This window comes from Anabrus simplex, chromosome 1 (genome assembly GCF_040414725.1).
Source record: "Anabrus simplex isolate iqAnaSimp1 chromosome 1, ASM4041472v1, whole genome shotgun sequence".
NCBI classification, from domain to species: Eukaryota; Metazoa; Arthropoda; class Insecta; order Orthoptera; family Tettigoniidae; genus Anabrus; species Anabrus simplex.
The window spans coordinates 995,109,625-995,133,932 of record NC_090265.1 but is presented as its reverse complement, the minus strand read 5'-3'; the positions used below and the strand labels follow the sequence as shown (position 1 = coordinate 995,133,932).

Below are 24,308 nucleotides of genomic sequence, written 5' to 3'. Positions count from 1 at the left end.
TTTTCTGTGTCCTTGGGCCGTTGCAAGATGGATTATTTCCATCAGTGGGCCATGTTGCAGTTTTCCAAATCTGCTGACATAATGCTGTAAAAATTTTGACCAAACCTTCTTCTGTAGCTTGCCATATGTCAGCTGAAATTCCATCGGTCCCAGAGGCTTATCAGTTTCCTAATGATTTAAGGCCAGATCTTACGTCACCTTCCAACACTAGAGGTTCCCGATTAAATTTAACCTCTTCCACTGGGCTATCATCATGTACATCTTGTTTATACAAGTCCTCAGTGTACTCTTTTCACCTCTGTTTAATCCCTGATTCATCATTGATTAACTGACTGTTGACATCCTTGACCATTTCTACCCTTGGTCGAAAATATCTTCTCAAACTGAATGTTTACTGGAATACCTTTCCCATATTGCCTTTATGTGTTCAATTCTAAATCAGTACAGATGTGGTTGGTTGGTTTGTTTCTTGGGAATTTCATATGAATTCAGTAATTAGCAAAGCTGGGTAATTTAATTGGTGTGTTCTATGGAATTAGTCCATTCATTTCACCAGTTTAATGTAAGCAGTTTTATTATTCTACATTTCATATTAACTTGGCATACTTGTATCTAATTTGGGGCCACTGAACACATTTGATCAAGGAGTTGCAGGTTTTACAAAATAGGGTGCTTAAAGTTCTTTATGGATTCAATTTTCTTACATCCGTACTACAACCCCTAAAGTTCCTTTTATCTGCAATAGTACTTGATACTTGTGTAATACTAGATGCTGAGGCAATTAGTTCTGTTCATTTAAGAAAATATGGTATCAATAGTATTTTATCTCAGACTACCAGTAATTACAATGCACTACCACCACTGATAAAGAATTCTGTTTATCTGAAAATCTTCAAACATAACATGAATCACTATTTATGGGCTCAATATTTAAACAACACTATATGGATATTTACATTATACATTTCTTTAATTGTACATCATATTGCTCTCCTTGAATTCATAAAAAATTATGTTTCTGCAAAAATATCTTATGTATTATATAATATTAAAATATCTATAACCTAACCAAATCTAGAAACCTTTGTAAAGTCTTTCCATTTTTTATGATTATTATTCTTTTTCCTCATTCTTGACCTTTGTTTTCCAGTTTGCTGCTTTGGTTTCCATGTACTGATTATTATTTATTTTGTCTAATTGTATACAATAGCTTCTTCAGCTATTGCTGTGTGTTTTTTTGTGTATCATCCCTCCTAATGGAGTTTGTGTTCAATAAATAAAAATATATTAAAAAAGCATTCCATACATACATACATACATACATACATACATACATACATACATACATACGGTCATTATAGATAGTTATGCCTTTCAGCGTTCAGTTTGCAAGCCTCTGTGAATTTACTAAATGTTGCCACAATCCTCTATTTGCAACTAGTGCTGTGGCCTCATTTAGTTCTATAACTCTTATCACTGAATCTTTAGAAACTGAGTCTAACCATCATCGTCTTTGTCACCCTCTACTCCTCTTACCCTCCATAAGAGAGTCCATCATTCTCCTAAGTAACTTATCCTCCTCCATTCGCCTCACATGACCCACCACCGAAGCCGGTTTATGTGTGCAGCTTCATCCAGCAAGTTCATTCCTGACTTAGGCTCTCTCTCTTCATTCTGCATACCCTTCTGCCATTGTTTCCACCTGTTTTTACCAGCAGTTCATTATCATGTCTGTGACTTCTAACTCTGCGCGGCTGTGAGCTTGCCTCCGGGAGATAGTGGGTTCGAATCCCTCTGTTGGCAGCCCTGAATATGGTTTTCCATGGTTTCCCATTTTCATATCAGGCAAATGCTGGCGTTGTACCTTAATTAAGGCCACGGCAGCTTTCTTCCAACTCCTAGGCCTTTCCTATCCTATCGTCGTCATAAGACCTATCTGTGTCGGTGCAACGTAAAGCCACTAGCAAGAAGAAAAAGAAAAAAAAGACTTCTAACTTATGAATAAGATATCCTAAGTCCATCCAGCTTTTGCTCCCATAAGGCAAAGTTGGTCTGAAAACAGAACGATGTAATGACAGTTTCGTCCGGGAGCTGACTTCCTTCTATAGGATACTGTTGATTGCAACTGCGAGCTCACTGCATTAGCTTTACTGCACCTTGAATCAATCTCACTATATTACCATCCTGGGAGAACACACATCCTAAATACTTGAATATATCTACCTGTTCAAGCTTTGTATCAACAATCTGACATTCAATTCTGCTGAATTTCTTACCTACTGACATCAATTTAGTCAAGTGATGAAAATAATTTTTTGTCCGTATTGAAAGTTTCGTAAAATATATAGGAAAATATTAAAAATTTATTTCCACCTATTCAATACAATACAATTTAGTCTTCGAAGGGCTAATTTTCAAACCATATTCATTACACCTATTTTTAAGTTGCAGAATATTAGATTGCAGGCTTTCGGCACAATCTGCCATTAAGACCAAGTTGTCAGCACAGGCCAGAATGCTTACTACATTTCCACCTAACTGAACCCATGTAAACTACGAACAACAAAGGTGAAAGATTACAGTCTTGTCTAACCCCTGTAAGTACCCTGAACCAAGAACTTTTTCTGCCATCAATTCTCACTGCAGCCCAATTGTCAACAAATATGCCTTTGATTGATTTTAACAATCTACTCTTGATCTTATAGTCCCCCAGTATGACAACTTTTCCCTCGGTGCCCTGTCATATGCTTTCTCTAGATCTACGAAACATAAACATAACTGTCTATTCCTCTCGTAGCATTTTTCAATTACCTGGTGCATACTGAAAATCTCATCCTGACAGTCCCTCTGTGGTTTGAAACCACACTGGTTTTCATCCAACTCCCTCTCAACCACTGATTGCACCCTCCCTTCCAAGAAGCCAGTGAATACTTTGCTTGGTATACTGATCAATGAGATATCTCGATAGTTGTTGCAGTCCTTCCTGTTCCCTTTCTTATAGATAGGTGCAATTACTGCTTTTGTCAGGTACCATACCAACACTCCATGCTAATCGTATTATTTTGTGAAGCCATTTCATCCCTGCCTTTCCACTATACTTCACCATTTCAGGTCTGTGCTGCTTTATGACAATGGAGTTTATTTACCATCCTTTCCACTTTCTCAAGCGTAATTTCATCAACACCATTTCCCTCCTCCCCATGTGCTCGGTTGTTCACGACACCACCAGGAATATTTCCTTTTACACTGAGAAGATTTTCAAACTATTCCCTCCACCTGTCCAGTGATTCTCTGGGATCTATTATGAGTTCTCCTGAATTACCCAAAACACTGTTCATTTCCTTTTTTCCTCCCTTCCTAAGATTCTTTATTACTGTCCAGAAAGGTTTCCCTGCTGCTTGACCTAGCCTTTCCAGGTTATCACCAAAATCTTCCCACGACTTCTTTTTGGATTCAACAACTATTTGTTTCGCTCTGTTTCTCTCCTCTATATACAATTCCCTGTCTGCATCAGCCCTTGTTTGGAGCCATTTCTGATAAACCTTTTTATGTTTACAAGCTGCTCTCACTTCATCATTCCACCAAGATGGCAATAAACTTTTTCAGTTCGTACCTCAAAAATCGCCGTCAGTGTGTCAAAGTAAATAATAGCAGATCTGAGTGGCTTAACAAACCCCTCGGTGTCCCCCAAGGGTCTGTACTTGGACCATTGCTGTTTGCAATTTACTTACACGATGTTAATATATAAGTAATAATAATAATAACGAGGTATGTATATTCCTTGTATTATTAACTATTACCATAACATCTCATTTCACTTGTTATTCTTTAAAATATCATTGTCTTAGGATTTCGCCACAAATGATCTTTGCTCCAATACAGCTGATGATGACCCCTAGATGGGTCGAAACTAGTACCGTACAATTTGTAATTTTGTGAATATATTGTAGTATTGAAAAGGTGGAAACGTTTACGTTATTATTATTATTACTTATATATTATTCTCAGTTCAATACGGACCAAAAACATGAAATTCATAACCATCAATTACACGATGTTGCCAAATCGATTACACATTGCAAGTATCATCTTTATGCTGATGATCTGCAGATCTACTACCACTCAAGAACTGATAAAATTCAGAGTGCTGTAGAAAAAGTTAATGCTGATTTAAGTCTCGTAAGTAATTTTGCATTGAGTAACAATCTCAAAATTAATCCTCTTAGAACGCAAGCAATAATCATTGGTACTTCCAAAAACTTACACGTCTTAAAACAATACGAAATTCCTCCTGTAGCACTAAACAATACCATTATTCCATTTTGTGAAACAGTTATGAATCTGGGTGTGGCTATAAGCGAAACATTGAACTGGTCGCAACATGTGATGAAAGTGTGCCAAAAGGTATATCAAAGCCTGCATCCTCTGAAGCGGTTTAAAAATATATTTCCTCGGTCCTTGAAAATAAAGTTCATTCAATCACTCTTGTTTCCAATTCTCGAATACTGTGATACAGTTTTTATTGATATCAATAACGAGCAAAGCATGAGACTGCAACGTGCCCAAAATGCATGCATCAGGTATGCATTCGACATACAACCATACGCCCATGTATCCCCATTCTATACACAATTATCTTGGTTACGACTGAATGGCAGACGTAGACTCCACGCAACTACTTTGGTGTATCAAGTGCTTTCTGAAAACACTCCTCCTTACCTATCCACCAGATTTCGCTACCTTAGTTCCCTGCACCTGTTCAATACCCGGTCAGGCTGTACGCTAGAAATTCCTGTGCATCGAACCGCAACCTACAACAGATCGTTCACTATCACCGCCACGAGCTGGTGGAATGAACTCCCCAATGACATCAGAGAAGCTAAATCTAAGACAAAATTTAAAATCCTTTGCCAGTGTCATCTTTTAAGCACTTCCAGTCTTTCTTGAGTGTGAATAGGATGCATGAATTAGAGTGAATATGGTTGTTTATTGCAATGTGTTCCTGTATATAATTTAATTATACTTTACTCACCTTAGTTTAGTTAGTGATACTTTAGTTGCTTTAGTTATACTTTAGGTTGTAAAGATTTCATATGTTTAAATTTTATGTAAAATATACACTGTATATACATGAAGTGGTTAAGTGTAAGAAAGGGCCGGGAGCCCTAACTTCGCCACAATAAAGACGCTTTAATAAATAATAATAATAATAATAATAATAATAATAATAATAATAATAATAATAATAATGTTAGCTTTTTCCCATCTTTACACAAAGTTGTTCCTAGGCATTCCTTTGCTGTTGCTACTACAGCATCCCTGTATGCCACCCATTCTCTTTCTATATCCTGAACCTGCTTACTGTCTACTGTTCGGAACTTCTCACTAATTATATCCATGTACTTCTAATTTCCTCGTCCTGGAGATTTTCTACTCTTATTTGTTTGCAGACAGATTTCACTTTCTCTATCCTGGGCCTAGAGATACTTAGTTCAATACAGATCAGTTAGTGGTCTGTATCATCGAAAAATCCCCCAAAAAACATGTACATTCCAAACAGATTTTCTGAATTCGAAGTCAGTTAAGATATAGTCTATTATGGATTTGGTACCTCTACTCTCCCAAGTGTAGTGTTGAATAGCCTTATGCTTGAAGAATGTATTCGTAACTGCTAAAACCATAATAGCACAGAAGTCCAGCAGATGCTTCCCATTCCTATTAGCTTCCATATCTTCCCCAAATTTACCAATCACTCTTTCGTATCCTTCAGTTCTATTTCCAACTCTTGCATTGAAATTGCCTATTAGCCCTATAATCGTTGGTGGGACGGAGAACTGGAACTAAGCATTGTGTGTTGTAAAAGTAATTATTGAGTTTGGAAATATGTTGTTTTACCATCTTATTTTTTTGGACACATAAAGAATGAATATTGCAAGATGCAAGAATTATTTTTGAAGTGATTTTTGTATTCAAATTTTATGTAACGTGAAAGATTTATTGAAAATTGGACCGAATGAACATTGCAAGATGCAAGAATTATTTTTGAAGTGATTTTTGTGTTTAAATTTTATGTAGTTGTATTTTATGTGTCATTTAAATTAATTTCTTGAAGTGTAAAGAAAAGACGTTATGGACATTTTAATGTAACTGAAGAATTCACTGAAAATTCTGTATATCAAAAATTGTAACCTTGTAATCTGATTTTAAAAAAATTTGTAAGGTGCTCCAATTTGAGGCATTCTATACCGCACGTACGGTTACCGATGTTGAAACAGGTGAGGCAATTCCTTTTGCTTCAGCAAGTCAGGAAATGATCATATATGGTCATACAATTGGATTGGCTAAAAGAACGGGCGTTCCGATTGGCGAAAAGAACGGGAATCTAATGGAAATTACATCCGATTGGTTGTTTGTGATCTGGCCATTTCCGGTCTTCTGCCAGCTTCGGGAGTATGAAACATATCAGATGTAAGGCTTTTCAGGCATTTGCTCTATTAACCAGCGTTTCGTCTTAGGTCTGACACTAGACTCGTCAGAGTGGGATGTGTCAGACCCTACCCACTGACGCTGGGTGTATGCAGGTTAGCTTATCAGAAGCCTATATAGAGGCACGGTCTCCCGTATGCAGTTATCAGACTGTGCCTCTATATAGGCTTCTGATAAGCTAACATGCATACACCCAGCGTCAATGGGTAGGGTCTGACACATCCCACTCTGACGAGTCTAGTGTCAGACCTAAGACGAAACGCTGGTTAATGGAGCAAACGCCTGAAAAGCCTTACATCTGATATGTTTTTGACATGCTCTATTGGTGAAAAATATCTAATTCCCTTTATGGGAATTTAGAATTTTCCATTCGGGAGTATGATGTGAGTTCTTGGCGTCTATTCCACCTGACAGTCCTCGAGAGCGGTCGTGCTCGAGGGTTCCCCTCGGGGAACTCCTACCCTGCTTGGTAAGTGCTATTTTTATCGTTTTCTGATCATGTTTAATTTTATTTAATTCTTTCGGTATTTCCACGTTTTATGTAATTTTCTAAGTTTTAAATTCAACGTGTCCAAGTTTGCCCTAGATTCCTGTCGTCTGTAATTTCGATTCTTTCACCTACATTTGTTTTAAACTACACATTGTAATGCAGCATCACCTTTCTATGTTAAACTGAGTTTTTCACCAAGTTACTTTAGATCTCGCTTTTGTCTTGATTTTGGTTTCGTGGAACTGTACTTGGTTAAAGTCTTTTAAACATCCTTGATTTATGAGTTAAGTATCAACGGCTCTGTCATTTAACTTTGTTTCTTGTAATGTTTGTTTTGTTAATTTTAATATAGTTGAGCTAGAGGGTGATTCTTGAGAACCTTTTCTTCCCCGTAACGTCATACCATCTCATGGACCTCAATAGGCCCCTTCACGTTTCCACAATCCTTTCTTAGTTGTCATTTTTAGGTTTGTAAGTTTCCCCTTGTATATGGTTTGATTTTGCGTATTTATTATCTACCGTCGTATTTTCAAGCCTTGATGTGTATCCACCGCTACTTTGTTATTTTAAAATTTTCTGGGTTCAGTTTTATTGTTGTTATTATTATCTTCTTCTTATTTATTATTTGTATAATTATCTTGATTGCGGCTACATTGATTCTTATTACAACTACAATCCCATATAAATAGTAAAAAAAATAATTACTGTGTGCCAGATGTCACTTCTCCTTAGTAGCTGGGGCACATAATATAAAGCACATATAAAACCAAGTAATAAGGTAATAATTCAAAATAACAAACCCCAATTAGCTGCGATCGAGATAATTACACAAATAATAATAATACAAAAATAATAATAATAACAATAAAACTGAACCTGGAAAATTTTAAAATAACAAAGTAGCAGTGGATACAGATCAAGGCTTGGAAATACGATGGTAGATAATAAATACGTAAAATCGAACCATATACAAGGGGAAACTTACAGGCTTAAAAATGACAACTAAGAAAGGATTGTGGAAATTTGAAGGGGTCCTATTGAGGTCCATGAGAAGGTATGACATTATGGGGAAGAAAAGGTTCTCAAGAATCACCCTCTAGCTCAACTATACTAAAATTAACAAAACAAACATTACAAGAAACTAAGTTAAATGACAGAGCCGTTGATACTTAACTCATAAATCAAGTATGTTTAACACTAGAACAGCTGAAAATCTCGCATACCTAGAACAGCGGTAAGGGGTCATTTTGACACTTCATAAGAAATGCTCGGAAACGTTCAAATTAGAACACAAAAAAGAGATGTATTTCCTTCTACTGTGTTTCTACAACTTTATTTTACACATAAATACCTGACATTAGTGTATGGACCTTTTATATTACTGATGGACACATGAATATTCACACACAACTCACCATGTTTCTGTTGCTCTAAGAAGTTTTCACAAAATTAACCAATTGGACACCTTTTCTTATAATACCAATATAATGGTCCGTTATTGGACATTATAAATTTTCCAGCTAACTCATTCTTGGTTGCCTGCGTTTCGCCCTCGTGTGCTAAGTTAGGCTCGTCAGTTGGGACTTAGCACACCACCCAAGACGCAAGGCTAGTGCATACCGTGGAGCCAAATATCCTGTAGTTTGCTTATAATCCCAGTACCGGTTTCGCTTTAGCGATCCTCATCTGGGCTGTTTGGGAAATAGATTTAAGAATAATAAAAATATGTTGTAGGGTGATAATAATAATAATAATAATAATAATAATAGTAGGTGTATTGAAATATTTCATTTCGTATGATAAAGGTCAAATAAATTGAGTATAATTTGGCGTGCGAATTTGAGGTATCGTGCCATGGCTGGTGGGAATAGTTCCTGTTAATATTTGTTTCAAGGACAGGTAGCTGTCTCGGCGGTCACCCATCCGGGTACTAGCCATGCCCAATGTTGCTTCACTGTTGAGTTTGTCAGTGTAAGCGCCAGAGGGCCCTGTCATTGTTGTGTATGCTACATAATTTATTGCGTGTGCGAGTTGTTAGCTGCACTGTAAATTTTGAAACTAAATAGCATCGTAATTGGCAGTTTTGTGTGTGACCCGCCTCTGCGTCCGGTGGTTTCCAGTGCTTCTGTTATTATGGGTATGGAATTTATTTTCTTGTGGAATTTATGGTAGGTTGTTGAGGTTTGGAGAGGTTGTTGTGGTTTTATTTCGATTGCGAGGTTGTTGCAAGGCTAGAAGGCTGCTGATTGCTTAGTAGGAAGTGAGGACTTGGTGTTCTTCTGGGACTTGGTGGGGGTTTAAGCTTGGACTTGGTGGGGGTTTATGCTTGGTTGGGGGTCAGGGTGGGGCATGTATTGAGGTTGGTAGTTGGGTAGTTTATCTGGTTTGAGAGTAGGTTCAGTAGTAGCAAATGTAGGAGTGTACTTGTGTCTGTGGTGGTTGCAGCAGTGATGGGTCGTGGGTTTGATGGTGTTGAAGATAAAGCTGGGAGATTAAGGAGTGGCGGTGGAGCAGGGTTCGGGTGTAAGTGGCTGGATTGTCTGTACTGTGCCCTAATTGCCTGTTTAATGAAAGGGCAACCAGGAAATGAGGCCGTGTGGCTGCCGTGGCAGTTGGCGCACCTCGGTTGGGCCTTAGGTACCTCGCAATCAGTGTGGCGGTGATTGCCACCACACCTATTGCAGCGGGTATCTGCAGAGCATGAAGCTGCAGTGTGATTTAATTGAAGGCAATTAAAGCACTGTGTAATTAAGGAGGGGCGTGGGAGTGTGCGGACTGGTGTTGTTGAAGGTGTTTTGTGAGTGCGTGGTTTCGAGGCAGGTTTTTTACATTTGCTGTCTGTCTGAGCGTAAGAGTCTGTGTTAGGTGGTGGCTGATTGGTTTGTGCGTAGGTGGACTTGGCAGGTGGTGGTGGAAGTGGTGGGGGTGGTAGCGGATTGGTTTGTACTTCTGTTGACTCGGTGGGTCGTGGTGGGTTGGTTTGTGTTTCGGTTGTCCTGGAGGTTGGTATTGGGGAGGTTTTAGTAGGTGTGGACTCGGTAGATGGTGGTTGGTTTGAGGTGCTATTTAATGGATTGATGATTATTGGGGTGGGAATTTCTGGATTCGTGAGGCTGTTCAGGATGGTATTTAGAAATATATTCTTGAATGGGGTTATTATTAGTAGGTTATGGGTTTCCTCTATTATGGCAATGTAGCGGGAAATGAGTGGTTTTAGTGCTTCTATGACTAGACGGGGCATGACAGGTACTGGACCTGGGTTTGAGATTGGAAGGATGATTGATTTGCACTTTGGAGAGATTGGGAAGGGGGAATCATATTTTAGGTAATGGTACGGGTTTTCATAGGTATCTTCTTCTTCTGTTGGTTCAGGATAGTGAGGGGATTTGTATGGGTCCTGGCTACTCGATCCACCAGGATTATCCATACATTCTTGGGATGAAGGTGAACGGGGTTCAGTACTATTGGATAGTGAGGTTGCTAGGTCAGTAAAGGCTTGAATGTAGTCGAAATCTGGTGGGTGCGGGTTCATGGTTAGTGCTTGATTGGGTCAGGGGTGCTGTGAAGCACTGGAAACGGTCAAACTCGAACCGAGGACCGGCGTCTTACTTGGCGTACTCAGTGGGCACTAGTCGTATCAGGTTCAGTTTTAAATTGGATCACGCCAAGACAAGATATGAACTAATGACCACACTGAGCACTAGACAAATTGCTCGTGGGCCCGCACAAGGTTTGGCAGGCTGGTTGGCTGATAATGGCTGCCGGTCGTGGTGCTGCCCTCTGATTGGTTGGTAGTCAGAGCGGGAGCTTGGCGAGAGACTTGACGGTAGGCGAGTTCGCTTGTACAGGGTGCTAGCTCGGCTGGTGCTTGGCTCTCTTCGACGTGTTCGCTGCGAGCGCTTGTGTGTGTCTGTGTTCTGTGTGTTTCTGTGTGCATACCGTGGAGGCCGCTGCATAGGCTACTTGAAGCCACCAGCAGTGCCAATGCACTATGAGAGCTATGTCTCATTTTCAAAAATTGATGCCTGCCTGGCCATCAAATGATGTAGATGTTGATTCCCATAGGGAACCTAAAATATTTGTCCCGAATGAGTAAATTCATAATACCAATATAATGGTCCGTTATTGGACATTATAAATTTTCCAGCTAACTCATTCTTGGTTGCCTGCGTTTCGCCCTCGTGTGCTAAGTTAGGCTCGCCAGTTGGGACTTAGCACACCACCCAAGACGCAAGGCTAGTGCATACCGTGGAGGCCACTGCATAGGCTACTTGAAGCCACCTGCAGTGCCAATGCACTATGAGAGCTATGTCTCATTTTCAAAAATTGATGCCTGCCTGGCCATTCCCATGGGAATCAACATCTACATCATAGTGCATTGGCACTGCTGGTGGCTTCAAGTAGCCTATGCAGTGGCCTCCACGGTATGCACTAGCCTTGCGTCTTGGGTGGTGTGCTAAGTCCCAACTAACGAGCCTAACTTAGCACACGAGGGCGAAACGCAGGCAACCAAGAATGAGTTAGCTGGAAAATTTATAATGTCCAATAACGGACCATTATATTGGTATTATAAATTTACTCATTCGGGACAAATATTTTAGGTTCCCCATGGGAATCAACATCTACATCATTTGATGGCCAGGCAGGCATCAATTTTTGAAAATGAGACATAGCTCTCATAGTGCATTGGCACTGCTGGTGGCTTCAAGTAGCCTATGCAGTGGCCTCCACGGTATGCACTAGCCTTGCGTCTTGGGTGGTGTGCTAAGTCCCAACTGACGAGCCTAACTTAGCACACGAGGGCGAAACACAGGCAACCAAGAATGAGTTAGCTGGAAAATTTATAATGTCCAATAACGGACCATTATATTGGTATTATAAATTTACTCATTCGGGACAAATATTTTAGGTTCCCCATGGGAATCAACATCTACATCACCTTTTCTTAGTTAGTCGTCGATATTACAACGATTATACATTTTCAGTAATTCTTTAGGAAAACTGAAAACATGCTAAACACATTTTGCACACATAACTTCTACTTTTCGTGCACATTTTCTGCACACTGCTTTGAGGCACTTGCTGCAGGCATCGCTAGACTTGTTGCCTTTACACAGACCAACTTGGCACTTCTTCCGCTTTTTTGATGGACATGGTCCTGCAACTTCCTCCTCATTTTGTTATTGTTGTTGTTGCCCTTGCTCGCCCCGCCTTGTTAGTTCACTTGACAGCTGGATGATGAACTTCTTCCGCTTTATCTTCCTACCCGTTACTTGCTTGTAAATGACCCAAGCATTGATAGCTGTTAGGTCAAGGATATTGTAAAAGACACGCATTGGCCACCTTCTGCATGGAGCCTTGGTGGTATATTTACGGGACATTTGGTCTACCACATCTACCCCGTGTTTTGTGCCGTTGTAGAATGTTACAGTTTCTGGCTTCTTCTTTCGCTCTGTGCTGATTGTTACTTGAGCGTGTCGTGTGCTGAGAAGAAGGACGTTCTTGTTCTTCTTTCCTTGGTACACTGTCGAGGTGCATTGTGGGTTCCCAGTCTGTCGCAAGCTGGTTGTAGAGTTGTAGAGTACAATTCACACTTGGACTTCTTCACCTCAGTAGGGATTTCCCGACGGATGGGGTTGATTGTTCCCACCAACGAAGTCTTTTTCTCTTGGAGTTTCTTAGCAAGTTGGAGTGATGTGAAGAAGCTGTCTGTCGTCACGTTTCGCCCTTGGTTTAGAAATGGCTCCATGAGGCGAAGTACTACGTACTCTCCCAGAGGCTGCTTATCAGGACGCGCGTCAACTTTACCAAGGTATGGAAAAGCATTGCAGATATATTTTGAGTTCACATCTGCAGCAATCCAGAATTTGAGTCCATACTTGTCGGGCTTGTTTGTCATAAACTGGGTAAATCTGCACCTGGTTTTGCTGGGAAGTAATTGTTCATCGACTGTAATATTTTCACTTGGGCGGTAACAGCGAAGGCAATTTTCTACGAATTTTTCCCAGATTTCAGAGACAAGAGCGAACCTGTTAGTTGGCAGGCGCTCAGCTCGGGTTGATTTCTCGTCGAAGTGGAGGAATCTGAGAAGCTCCCGAAATCTATCTCTTGACATTGTGTCCTTCATGAATTGCTGTCCCTAATAACGGCCGGGTACACACTGTTGCCTGACAATGCATACTGCTGTAATAAGGAATATTGTACAAGTGTCAAAATGACCCCTCCCGCTGTCCAGGGTATGGCATATCAGAAATCAATGAAAATATAAATATTTTGCTGGGTGCGATACAGCACCGTGAACGGGACGAAAAAAGATGAAAAGTCAAAATATTTGAAGGGAAATGATACAAGAGTGCGCACGTTATTAAAGAAAAATTGAAGGTGGGTATCATATTGACCCCTTCCACTGTTCTAGTGTTAAAAGACTTTAACAAAGTACAGTTCCATGAAACTGAAATCAAGACATAAGCGAGATCTTAAGTAACTTAGGTGAAAGAATTGAAATTACGGACGACAGGAATCTAGGGCAAACTCAGACACGTTGAATTTAAAACTCAGAAAATTACATAAAACGTGGAAATACCGAAAGAATGAAATAAAATCAAACATGATCAGAAAACGATAGAAATAGCACTTACCGAGCACGGTAGGAGTTCCCCTGAGAGCAACCCTCGTGCGCGACTGCTCTCAAGGACGGTCAGATGGAATAGACGCCAAGAACTTGCATCATACTCCCGAAGCCAGCAGAAGACTGGAAATGGCCAGATCACAAACAACCAATTGGATGTAATTTCCATTAGATTCCTGCTCTTTTCGCCAATTGGAACGCTCGTTCTTTTAGCCAATCCAATTGTATGACCATATATGGTCATTTCCTGACTTGCTGAAGCAAGAGGAATTGCCCTCACCTGTTTCAACATCGGTAACCGTACGTGCAGTATAGGATGCCTCAAAATTAAAGCACCTTACAAATTTTTTAAAATCAGATTACAAGGTTACAATTTTTGATATACAGAATTTTCAATAAATTCTTCCAGTTACATTAAAACGCCCATAATGTATTTTCTTCACACTTCCTGAAATTAATTTAAATGACACATAAAATACAACTACATAAAATTTAAATACAAAAATCTTTTTTTTTTTTTTTTTTTGCTAGGGGCTTTACGTCGCACCGACACAGATAGGTCTTCAAAAATAATTCTTGCATCTTGCAATGTTCATTCGGTCCAATTTTCAATAAATCTTTCACGTTACATAAAATTTGAATACAAAAATCACTTCAAAAATAATTCTTGCATCTTGCAATGTTCATTCTGTCTCTTTATCTGTCCAAAAAAAAAAAATAAAGAAAATAAAAAAATGGTAAAACAACATATTAAGAAATTTACATTTCTAAACTCAAAATTGCTGGGCTGAGTGGCTCAGATGGTTAAGGCGCTGGCCTTCTGACCCCAACATGGCAGGTTCGATCCTGGCTCAGTCCGGTGGTATTTGAAGGTGCTCAAATACGTCAGCCTCGTGTCGATAGATTTACTGGCACGAAAAAGAACTCCCGCGGGACTAAATTCCGGCACCTCGGCGTCTCCGAAGACCGAAAAAGTAGTTAGTGGGACGTAAAGCAAATAACATTATTATTAAACTCAATAATTACTTTTACAACACACAATGCTTAGTTCCAGTTCTCCGCCCCACCACCGATTACAAGCCCTATCCTATCCTTGCTGTTGACTCTGACTACAATGTCATTCAATGCTTCATATGAAACCTACCTACAACCTGTTTTCCAGTCATTGACCGGGTCAGGGATGGAATGAATGAAGCAGATATAGGCTATTAGTACGATGGGGTCGCCACTCCCAAAGTGAATTATTAATGACTGATAGATGCTATGAAATGAGAATGGAGAGTGTTGCTGGAATGAAAGATGACAGGGCAAACCTGTCCCGCCTCCGCTTTGTCCAGCACAAATCTCACATGGAACGACCGGGATTTGAACCACGGTACCCAGCGGTGAGAGGCTGACGTGCTGCCGTCTGAGCCACAGAGGCTCTCAATGCTTCATAAAACTTGTCAATTTCATCCTCATCTGCACCCTCACATGGTGAATACACTGAGACAATTCTCGCCCTAATTGCTTCAACTGCCAAATCTACCCACATCATTTGCTCGTTTATGTGCCTAACAGAAACTATGTTGCGTGCAATAGTATTCCTGATGAACAGCCCTACCCCTTTTTAATACCTGTCAGGCTCACTTTATAATCTCCTATCTCTTCCTCGTTATCTCTCCTAGCACATCCAGATGCATCCTCTTTGCTGACTCAGCCAGTTCTACTTTCTTTCTTCCATAAGCCCCATTAATATTGATAGCTCCCCATTGAATTCCATTTCGTTCGTCAAGTTGTTTCCAAGGAGTCCCTCGCTTGTCAAATGGCTATTGTACCAGTAAAAGTTTGGGGCGTAAGGCATGAGAAGGATCTCAGGTAGTGGAAGTTGGTTTTTGGAGCCGGTACAGAGCAGGATAGACTCGCAGGGCGAATAATAGATGGTTATACCCTTTTTCAAACAATTTATTAATAATGTTAATCAATTCACCACCCTGCAATGTCGATATAGAATGCAAATAATTTGTTGAAATCAAAAGGGTTAACGTAAATCTTCTTGAATGCAATTTGTGAAAATAAATAAATCTCACAGATCCAATAGTCTTTTGCGAAAACATAAAGTGTCAGTTTTTCACCTAAAGTCTTTCTAAGTATTACGACATGACATGAACACACTTATAATTGAAAATAAGAATTTGAACTTCTGTTGAGAGTTTCTCAGTTTGTGAGCCTTGAAACATAGAACACTTGAAACTCCTAGAGTCTTTCTTATGTGAAATAGATTTATCATTAAAAGATGAATTTTGAGTAATGGTGGAAAACTACGAAGTATCGTCACACGCAGCACTGGGTAAACCACTATTTACGATTGGTAAGAAAGGAAAAAAAAGAAAGTCAGTTTGTGACTACTCACTTATTAAAAAACTTGGCTTACGAATACTGATGAGAATCTGGAACATTCCGCGGGTGTGGATGATGACTCAAACTTGAAGTTCCACGAAGAAACCACGTTCACGTCATAGATGAAATGATGTTGAAGGTAGTTGGATCTTGTAGAATTTTCTGAAGATTTCTGCTGCTCGTGGAAATGATCTTAACACACGGAACATGCAAGTAGTATTTACAGATACTATGTTAATTTTAGGACGTCCAATGAGTGATCACAGTCCTTGTTGCAAAAGAAAACACTATTTTAAACTGTCACTGAGAACGTCCAACACAGTGCAAACACGTAATATTTCTCATGACCGTCTCTAACCACAGTCTTTGAATCGGTGTCCTGACAGATAACACTGATTCTCTAATGTTGATAGGACTATCTTATTTTAGAAAAAGTTCTTAACTTTCACTAAGTTTATCACTGTAACACGTCATGTCCTAATATGGCACATAAATAAAAAGACATAGTCCAAGGATGTGCTATGTTAGAAAATAAGTTCTAGAATAGTTAAAATTACTGTACACGACAGTTTCTGTTGGTAATTTAATATTGTGTGCAATTAATTAAGTCCACACGTCATGTTGTGAATGTCCAATATATAACTTCGAACTTCACTGATTTCGTACGTGTTATACTTTGAATTGTCTGTAAGTTATATCATAGTCGCGGCACAATATACTACTTACGGTGCGACGTCTTTTTTTTCTCAAGTACGATGGCGATTTACTAGCCCGTAATTTCGTCTCCGCAAAACACGACGAAAAGTACTGTCTTCGAGACTGCACGAACATACTATGTGAGGGCCAGTCTCCCCTCTCTCTTACTCATACACATACTGCACTGCTTGCAATGAACTGAACTCAACTTAACTCAACACACAACTACCTGTTAGCCTTGACCCAGTGGCATATATAGCTGGCGCTGGGAGGGGTAGTTTCTCTCGGTCATGTGACCGTGAGTGCGTAATTTCTGTTAGATTTTAAATCATTGTAACTCAGCAACCATAGGATGGATTAATTTGGAATTTATAGAGGTTAGTTTTCATGACGTCCGCTACCATTTAGCGTTCGTTCCATTAAAATTGGTACAGGCGTTGAAAACTTGCGAAAAGAAAGATATTTTCGAGAAATATCTCTAGGGGAGGTGAGCTTTAAACGACAGGTGACGTCACTTGACTCCGCCTAGCGCACTCGTGGAGTTGGGTACATACTGGAACATTCTTTTACTTAGATGTTCGTACGTCGGACGGATCTTATATGCTGGAACAACATTTCTTTTGATAACTATGGACCAGGACCTAGGCTTTCCTGGTACACTATGAATGAATATTTGCCACAATTTGTCCTCTTTAATTCCAACTTTATCTTCTCAACTTTGAAAAACTTCATTCGTTTATCCATTTGCTAATGTCATTCCACACCATCTCCCCATTGACAGCTCAGAACATACAGCTCAGTGCTGATCAGCTCTCAAGTCTTCCCAACCCAAAATTTGCAACATTTTCCTAAGGCTACTTTTAAAAAAATTTTTTTTATTGGAGATCATCAAGTTCTCATTATGAACCGCGATAAATAAATCAAATTTATTTAACATAAATGTAGTAAACTGATAATACAACATACAGTATTTCTCAGACCACAAAAACAATACACAAATAAGAGCTGATAAAATTGTGCTTTTAAACAATAATTACCACCTTGAGTGGGTTTAAAAATATCTTTCATGGGAATAAAGAACTCTTTGATTAAAAAACAATTAGCAAAAAGGCAATTAAAACTGTATTTATGGCATAATAAATTATGTGTTTTTCTCTAATTATGTTCCAGGTCCAACAACGAATGGAACTTACACACCTCTTCGAGTTTATCACAACGGAAGTGGTACAAAAGGGCAAATGAGATATTAAGGAAATTGTTCAATGACTTTAACAGGTCACCACATGATTGTTAAAAAAAACCCACAATCTTCTCATTTATCATGAACACTATAGCCAAGTGTTTGCCATTTTATATATAAGAGTGCACTTTTTTAGTTTGGTGTTCGGGAGAAGACTGGCAAGGAAAGAGTGCAAGACTTTTTGTGACCTGCAGAGTGAAACTCGTAATACCTTCTTGCTTTATTTTACTTAAATTATTTTTGTGCCTTAAGAAGAAATTAAAGTTAACATATTTTTTTAATGACTCTGTCACATGAGCTAACACTGCCTCCTCTATGATCAGACTGGCTAACACAACCATCAGGTATATGACTGATAATGTATCTTTCTATATAAATTATACCTTTTGTATATTTATTGTCTTTTATGAAATAAATGTGTACGATATATACAAGTTTACACCCGCTCACCACTAAAATCATAATAAAAACTATGGAAATACAGTTTTTTGTCAAGTTTCCTATCAGCGTATAGTTCCGTGGCTGAATGGTCAGTGTATTGGTCTTCACTTCAGAGCGACTTCAGTTTGATTCCCAGCCAGGCCAAAGATTTTAACCACATATGGTTAATTGTGTGATCTGAGGACTGGGTATTTGTGTTTGTCTAAATACTTTATTTTCATACACAAACAACACACTACACCACTAACCATCACAGGTACATGAAATATCGAAATGAAAAACTGGATCGAATCCATATCTCATGTGAACCCCAATAAATTGCAGAGCAAAACCAGGAGGAAAAGGCAGTAGTTTCCTATCACTACACAGAATTCAAATGTAGTGAAGATGATGTTGCATGTGTTCAACAGTTAATGAAATTCAAGCATTACTGCATAATTAATTACCTATAAAATGTCGTACTTCTGACTGGATTCAAAAATGTAGAGTTTAGATTTTTTTCAGCCTTATTAATCTTGATTAATAGCAGACTTGGATCCTTCTTCTGCATTCTCCTGCCAAGTACAACTTACTCTTCCAAATCTGATTACTTAATATCTGTGGTATTACTAACTCTTCTTTTTTAAATAATAATCTGTTTTACATCACACAGACACAGATAGGTCTTATGGCGACAATGGAATAGGAAAGGGCTAGGAGTGGGAAGGGAGCGACTGTGGCCATAATTAAAGTACAGCCCCAGCATTTACCTCTATGAAAAAGGGAAACCATGGAAAACAGTCTTCAGGACTGCCGATAGTGAGGTTTGAACTCCCTATTTCGCAAATGCAAGCTCACAGCTGCATAACCCAAACCGCACAGCCACTTGCATGGTACCTCTTCTTGAATCAATCAATCAATCAATCAATCAATCAATCAATCAAAAGTTATCTGCATTTAGGGCAGTCACCCAGGTGGCAGATTCCCTATCTGTTTCTTACTACTCCTTTCTTAAATAATTGCAAAGAATTTGGAAATTTATTGAACATCTCCCTTGGTAAATTATTCTGATCCCTAACTCCTCTTCCTATAAACGAATAATTGCCAAAATATGTCCTCTTGAATTCCAACTTTATCTTCATGTTGTGATCTTTCTTACTTTTAAAAACATCTAATTTCATACCATGCCATCTCTCCACTGACAGCTCGGAACATACCACTTAAATACAAAGTATGTTACAAGTGTTATTTTAATATCCACCTATTCAATACAAAGAGATTTAGTAAATTAAGAATTAAATCTAATCATAAAAAGTTACAAGGGACATGTTTCGCCCATTTTAAGGGCATCATCAGCCTCAAACTCAAACCTGTAAGGTGAATAATTAGGATCCTGATTGTTCTTACAAATTGTAAAAAGAGGATATCAATGTAGGTGTTTGTCCAACATAATATTATTAGAATGTCCTTGGTTAAAACTGTAGTACCAGACTGCATGTCACAAGTTCACAAGATTACACTCTCCGGAGCGCTGAGTCAATGCGCCCAAATCCTGTTGAGGGTGGAGGGATAAACAGCTCATTCTTTATAATGAAGTAGAAATGTGTTTCCTTGAATACTCCTATTGGAGGGTAATAAAAAGTAAAGCTGATAGACTGTTGAAGATGTTAATTTCATATGTTAAGATAGGACAACAGTCTTCTTTAAGTAGCTGTGGAGCAAGGAAAGGTGTTTAGCTGTCTATAGTCGTATTTATCTAGCTTTAAGGAGCGAAAGTCAAATGTGTTAAGATAAGATAACAGTCTTCTTTAAGTAGTTGTAGAACGAGGAAAGGTGTTCAGCTGTCAATAGTCGTATTTATCTTGCTTTAAGGAGCGAAAGTCAAAGGTATATTGATGTTGATTAGAGCTTTTTGGTGTAAAGAAGAGAGTGAATGCTTACGAAAAATATTTTTGAAGAGAAGGTGGGTTTAAAAAGAAAAAATGGAGAATGTATAATCATTTACCCTTTCGTTTGTAAAGATGTAAATCAGTTATGGAAAGTTAGTTGAAGAAAACAACGTTATGTGTATGTTCATTTATCTCCTTGACTGTTATGGTATTAATCAGTTGCTATGATAGTTTGAAATGACCTGACACTTGCGCTTCTAGTATTGTATCGATGTGAGATTGGCGGAGGAGAGTGAGGTGGAGGGGAGGGGGTAGGCGGGCCGTTAAGTTTATGTGGTTGGTTGCAAGAGATTTGCGTGGTCGGACAAGGAGGGAGTCGTGTTTGGTCGCGGGAGATTTGCGGGGGCGGACATGAAGGGAGTCGTGTTAGTTGAAGTAGGCCTAGTGGAGGTTCTAGAAGATGTTAATTTAAGATTTCAAGAATGTAGTTTTGTTTTAAATTGAGTGTTTGTAATAATTTGGGTAAACTTTTGTATAATGAATGTTTGATTTTTAAATCATTGAGGTTTAGATTTTTGTTGTAGTATTGGTCAAAAAAATATATAGATGGTTTCAAGTTCATTCATCAACTTTCCTTTGTCTACTCTTTTAATAATTCGAGGTCTTGTTCTATCGTTGTGAAGTGGTGTCCTGTTTGTTTCATACGGGAGCTCATAGCTGAAAATTTGTTGTGCTTATTGGCATTATAGTGTTCGAAGGACCTAGTTTGAAAACTCCGGCCTGTTTGACCAATATAAGAGATGTTACATTGCGTGCAGGTGAGCCTGTATATGCCTCAGCCTGAGTAAATGTTTTTGTTTGAATTGAATGTGTTGCAATTAAAAAATAATTTTTGGTTAGTGTTTGTTGTCCTAAAAGCTATACTGGTATTTTTGTTTTTTATGGGGTTCAAGACCTGGTGAAAGATTGGATTGTTGTAGGTGAAGGTAACAAATTTGGATTTTTTGGGTTTGTAAGGGATGAGGTTTGTTGTTAATTTGAATTTGATCTTATTTATTAAACGGTTAATCATTTCAGGTTTATGTCCATTGATTTTTGCTAAATCCTTTATATACTTTAGTTCTGTTTTAAGGTTCTTGGATGTTAGAGGGATTTTTAAAGCTCTGTAAATTAAACTGTGAAAAGTGGCTAATTTATGGGAGTTAGGATGTAAGGAAGTATTTTTGATTGTTAATGGGGTGTGAGTAGGATTTCTGTAAATTTGGAACTCGAAGTTTCAATTAATGTGAGTTACTGTGAGATCTAGGAAAGTTAAGGATCCAATGACCTCATCTTCTTTGGTGAATTTAATATTTTGGTGTAGGTTGTTTATCGGTACTATTATTGAGATCTTTATTGATTGTTACGAATGTGTCATCTACATATCGAAGCCACAAGCTAAGGCCTTTTATTTTAGTTATTATTTTATGATGTTCTAAAGAATCCAAATAGATGTCAGCTCAGACGCCTGATAAGGGATCTCCCATAGCTAGCCGTCCTGGTGATAAATTTTACCATTAAAAGTGAAATAGTTGCTTTTTAGCACAAAATTTAGGATTCTTATGTCTTCTAATTCAAGTTTGCTGTGTACTGCGAGGTTGTCTTTGATAATCTTTTGTTGGTACATTCGAATACATATTAGTAATGTCAAAAGAGCACATACTGTGGTTTGGTAGAAAGGTGAAATTTTTTTTAAATTTTGCAGAAGTCTATTGAATTTTTTAAAGGGGATTTATTGTTAAACCTGTAATGCCTTTTTAGAAAATAGTAGATATATTTTGAGGTTTTATATGTCGGACTATTTCTGCAATTGATGATTGGGCGTGCGGGTATGTTTTTCTTATGTAATTTAGGCAATGCTCTGGCCGTGGGGGTTTTAGGGTTCATGAGGATTAGTTTTTGTTGTTCTTGTTCATTGAGTAAAAAATGGAATTCTTTAATAGTGTTTTTAAATTTTGTTGGATTCTTATTGTGGGGTCTTTATTGACTATTGTATAAATCTCATTTGTGAAAAATTCCTCATTTTTTAAAATGTAATCTTTCTTATCTATTAGAACAGTAGTCCCTCCTTTATCGGCTTTAGTTACTATTGTTATCTTTTATTTTGTTTTTTTACTTCTTTAATTAATTTTGTATGGTTAAGCCTTCAATTAATGTTGGAAGTTTCTTTTTTATGTCGTATCTAGTGTCATTTTGTAACTCCAGCGGGAGTTTTGAAATATTTGTCTTGACTTCTGCTGTGGTGGTGATAACATAGTTTTCTTTTTGTATACTAGGCCAATTGTGTTTTAAACCTTTACCTAAAAGATCCATTTCTTTTTCTGAGAAGTTTGTGTTCATCAAGTTAACTATGGTGGGAGAGTTGTTGAAAGAAGGAACCCCTCTTTTTAAAAGTGTACTTTGGGTGCCTGTAGTTGATTTTATTTTAAGTGAGCCAGTTAAAAAAAAAATCTAATGTGAACTGTTTCCTGCTTAGTATATCATTTAATTTATAATCAACATGTAATTGAAATGAATGAAGAATTATTACAACTACCAGCAGACGTTCCGGATCACATGATGTACACCGAAAGGAAGTATAAAGGCCTCGGTTTATTTCGCGCCACTTGGGAAGCCAAATTACAGCATATCTGTAATAAATTATCACTTGCAAATAACGGTTACATTAATGCAACTAAGAACTTGGAGCAAGAACGTACAATTTGTTTGCAAGATCTAGGCATAGAAATGAATGATCAAGTTATGTCCAAAAGTAGCCATCTTTACAATGTAAGGAAGGTCCGACAGATACTACGAGACAGAGAAGTTCAGTCATGGACGAAGTTGACGCACAAAGGAAAGGGCATTGGACTCTTCCAGGAATATACGCCAGGGAACAAATGGATAAGAGATCACCGAGGCTTATCCTGTGCGGAATGGAGAGAGGCCATCAAGATGACAGCGAATGTGTGCGCTGTTCGCTCCGTGCCGGGGAGGTCCCAGGACAACACCCTCTGTCGGCGTTGCCACAGAGAGCATGAAACTCTTGCCCATGTCCTGGGAGCCTGTCCTCGAGGGGAGGTATTGAGAAATTCCCGCCATCATACAACAAGATTGTGACCTCGCTGAGGGATCACGGTTTCATGGTGCATGAAGAGGTCTCTGGCCCAGCTACCTACGGGAGTAACAAGCATATTGACATGATAGCCATTCAACCAGCTAGCAAGAGAGGACTAATCTTAGATACCACAACATGCTTTGAGTCGCACATTGGCCAGGCCGAAGAGGTGGACGCTGAAAAGAAGTCAATTTACCAGCCAACTGTAAACTACTAAAATATCTCCTAGACAATATTTCCGTCCATTGACTCATGATCGGAGCTCGAGGCACAATCCCTAAATTTCTTGTACAGCTACGGGATTCTCTCGGTCTCAACCAGACACGACTTCACGACATCGCTATCGCCGCAATACGAGGTTCAATGACCATACTCCGCAATCATCTATATAACATTTGAAGAACCATACATCATGCTATATCTCAAATTCATTGCAAATTTATTCCTGAGTCTTGTGGTGGTTATTTCTATCTGGCACACTAGCAAACTCAACAGTAACTTAGAAGACAAAATACTGTGTAGTCGACATACTTTGTCCTTGTGGCAGCCTCCGCATGGGGGAAGTTGTATTAATAATAAAAAACAGGGTTCACATATTGAGACACTGATAAGTGTAGTTTGTAGAGTTGTAAGTTTAAGAGTGACTTCTTATTATACAAAGTTTTTATTTCGTCCTTAAGCCAGATTTTGTTAGTTTTGTTTTGGGTTTTTAATAAGTTATGAGCTGATAAGTTTTTCCTTCGGACATGTCTCAAGAATCTTGGTACTAATTTTAGTCTTAGACATTCTTTTAGGAAAGCTATGTCTTTACTTAAAAAGAGGATATTGATGTAGATGTTTGTCTAACATAAAATTATGAGAATGTCCTTGGTTAAAACCGTAGTAACAAGCTGCTTGTCACAAGTCCACAAGATTACACTCTCCGGAGCGCTGAGTCAGTGCAC

General features: G+C 38.6%; 1 protein-coding gene across 4 annotated transcripts in view; it reads left to right on the top strand.

Moving 5' to 3' along the window:
- The window catches only part of SP1173, a 432,536-nt gene extending 414,178 nt beyond the window's left edge, over positions 1 to 18,358 (top strand). For all 4 annotated transcript variants that reach the window (XM_067136906.2, XM_067136907.2, XM_067136908.2 and 1 more), the window contains one exon: positions 17,850 to 18,358. In XM_067136906.2, the coding sequence (XP_066993007.2) occupies positions 17,850 to 17,929 (80 nt within the window). In that variant the 3' untranslated portion in view covers positions 17,930 to 18,358. The remainder of the gene's footprint in view (positions 1 to 17,849) is intronic.
- The last annotated feature ends 5,950 nt before the right edge of the window (positions 18,359 to 24,308 follow it).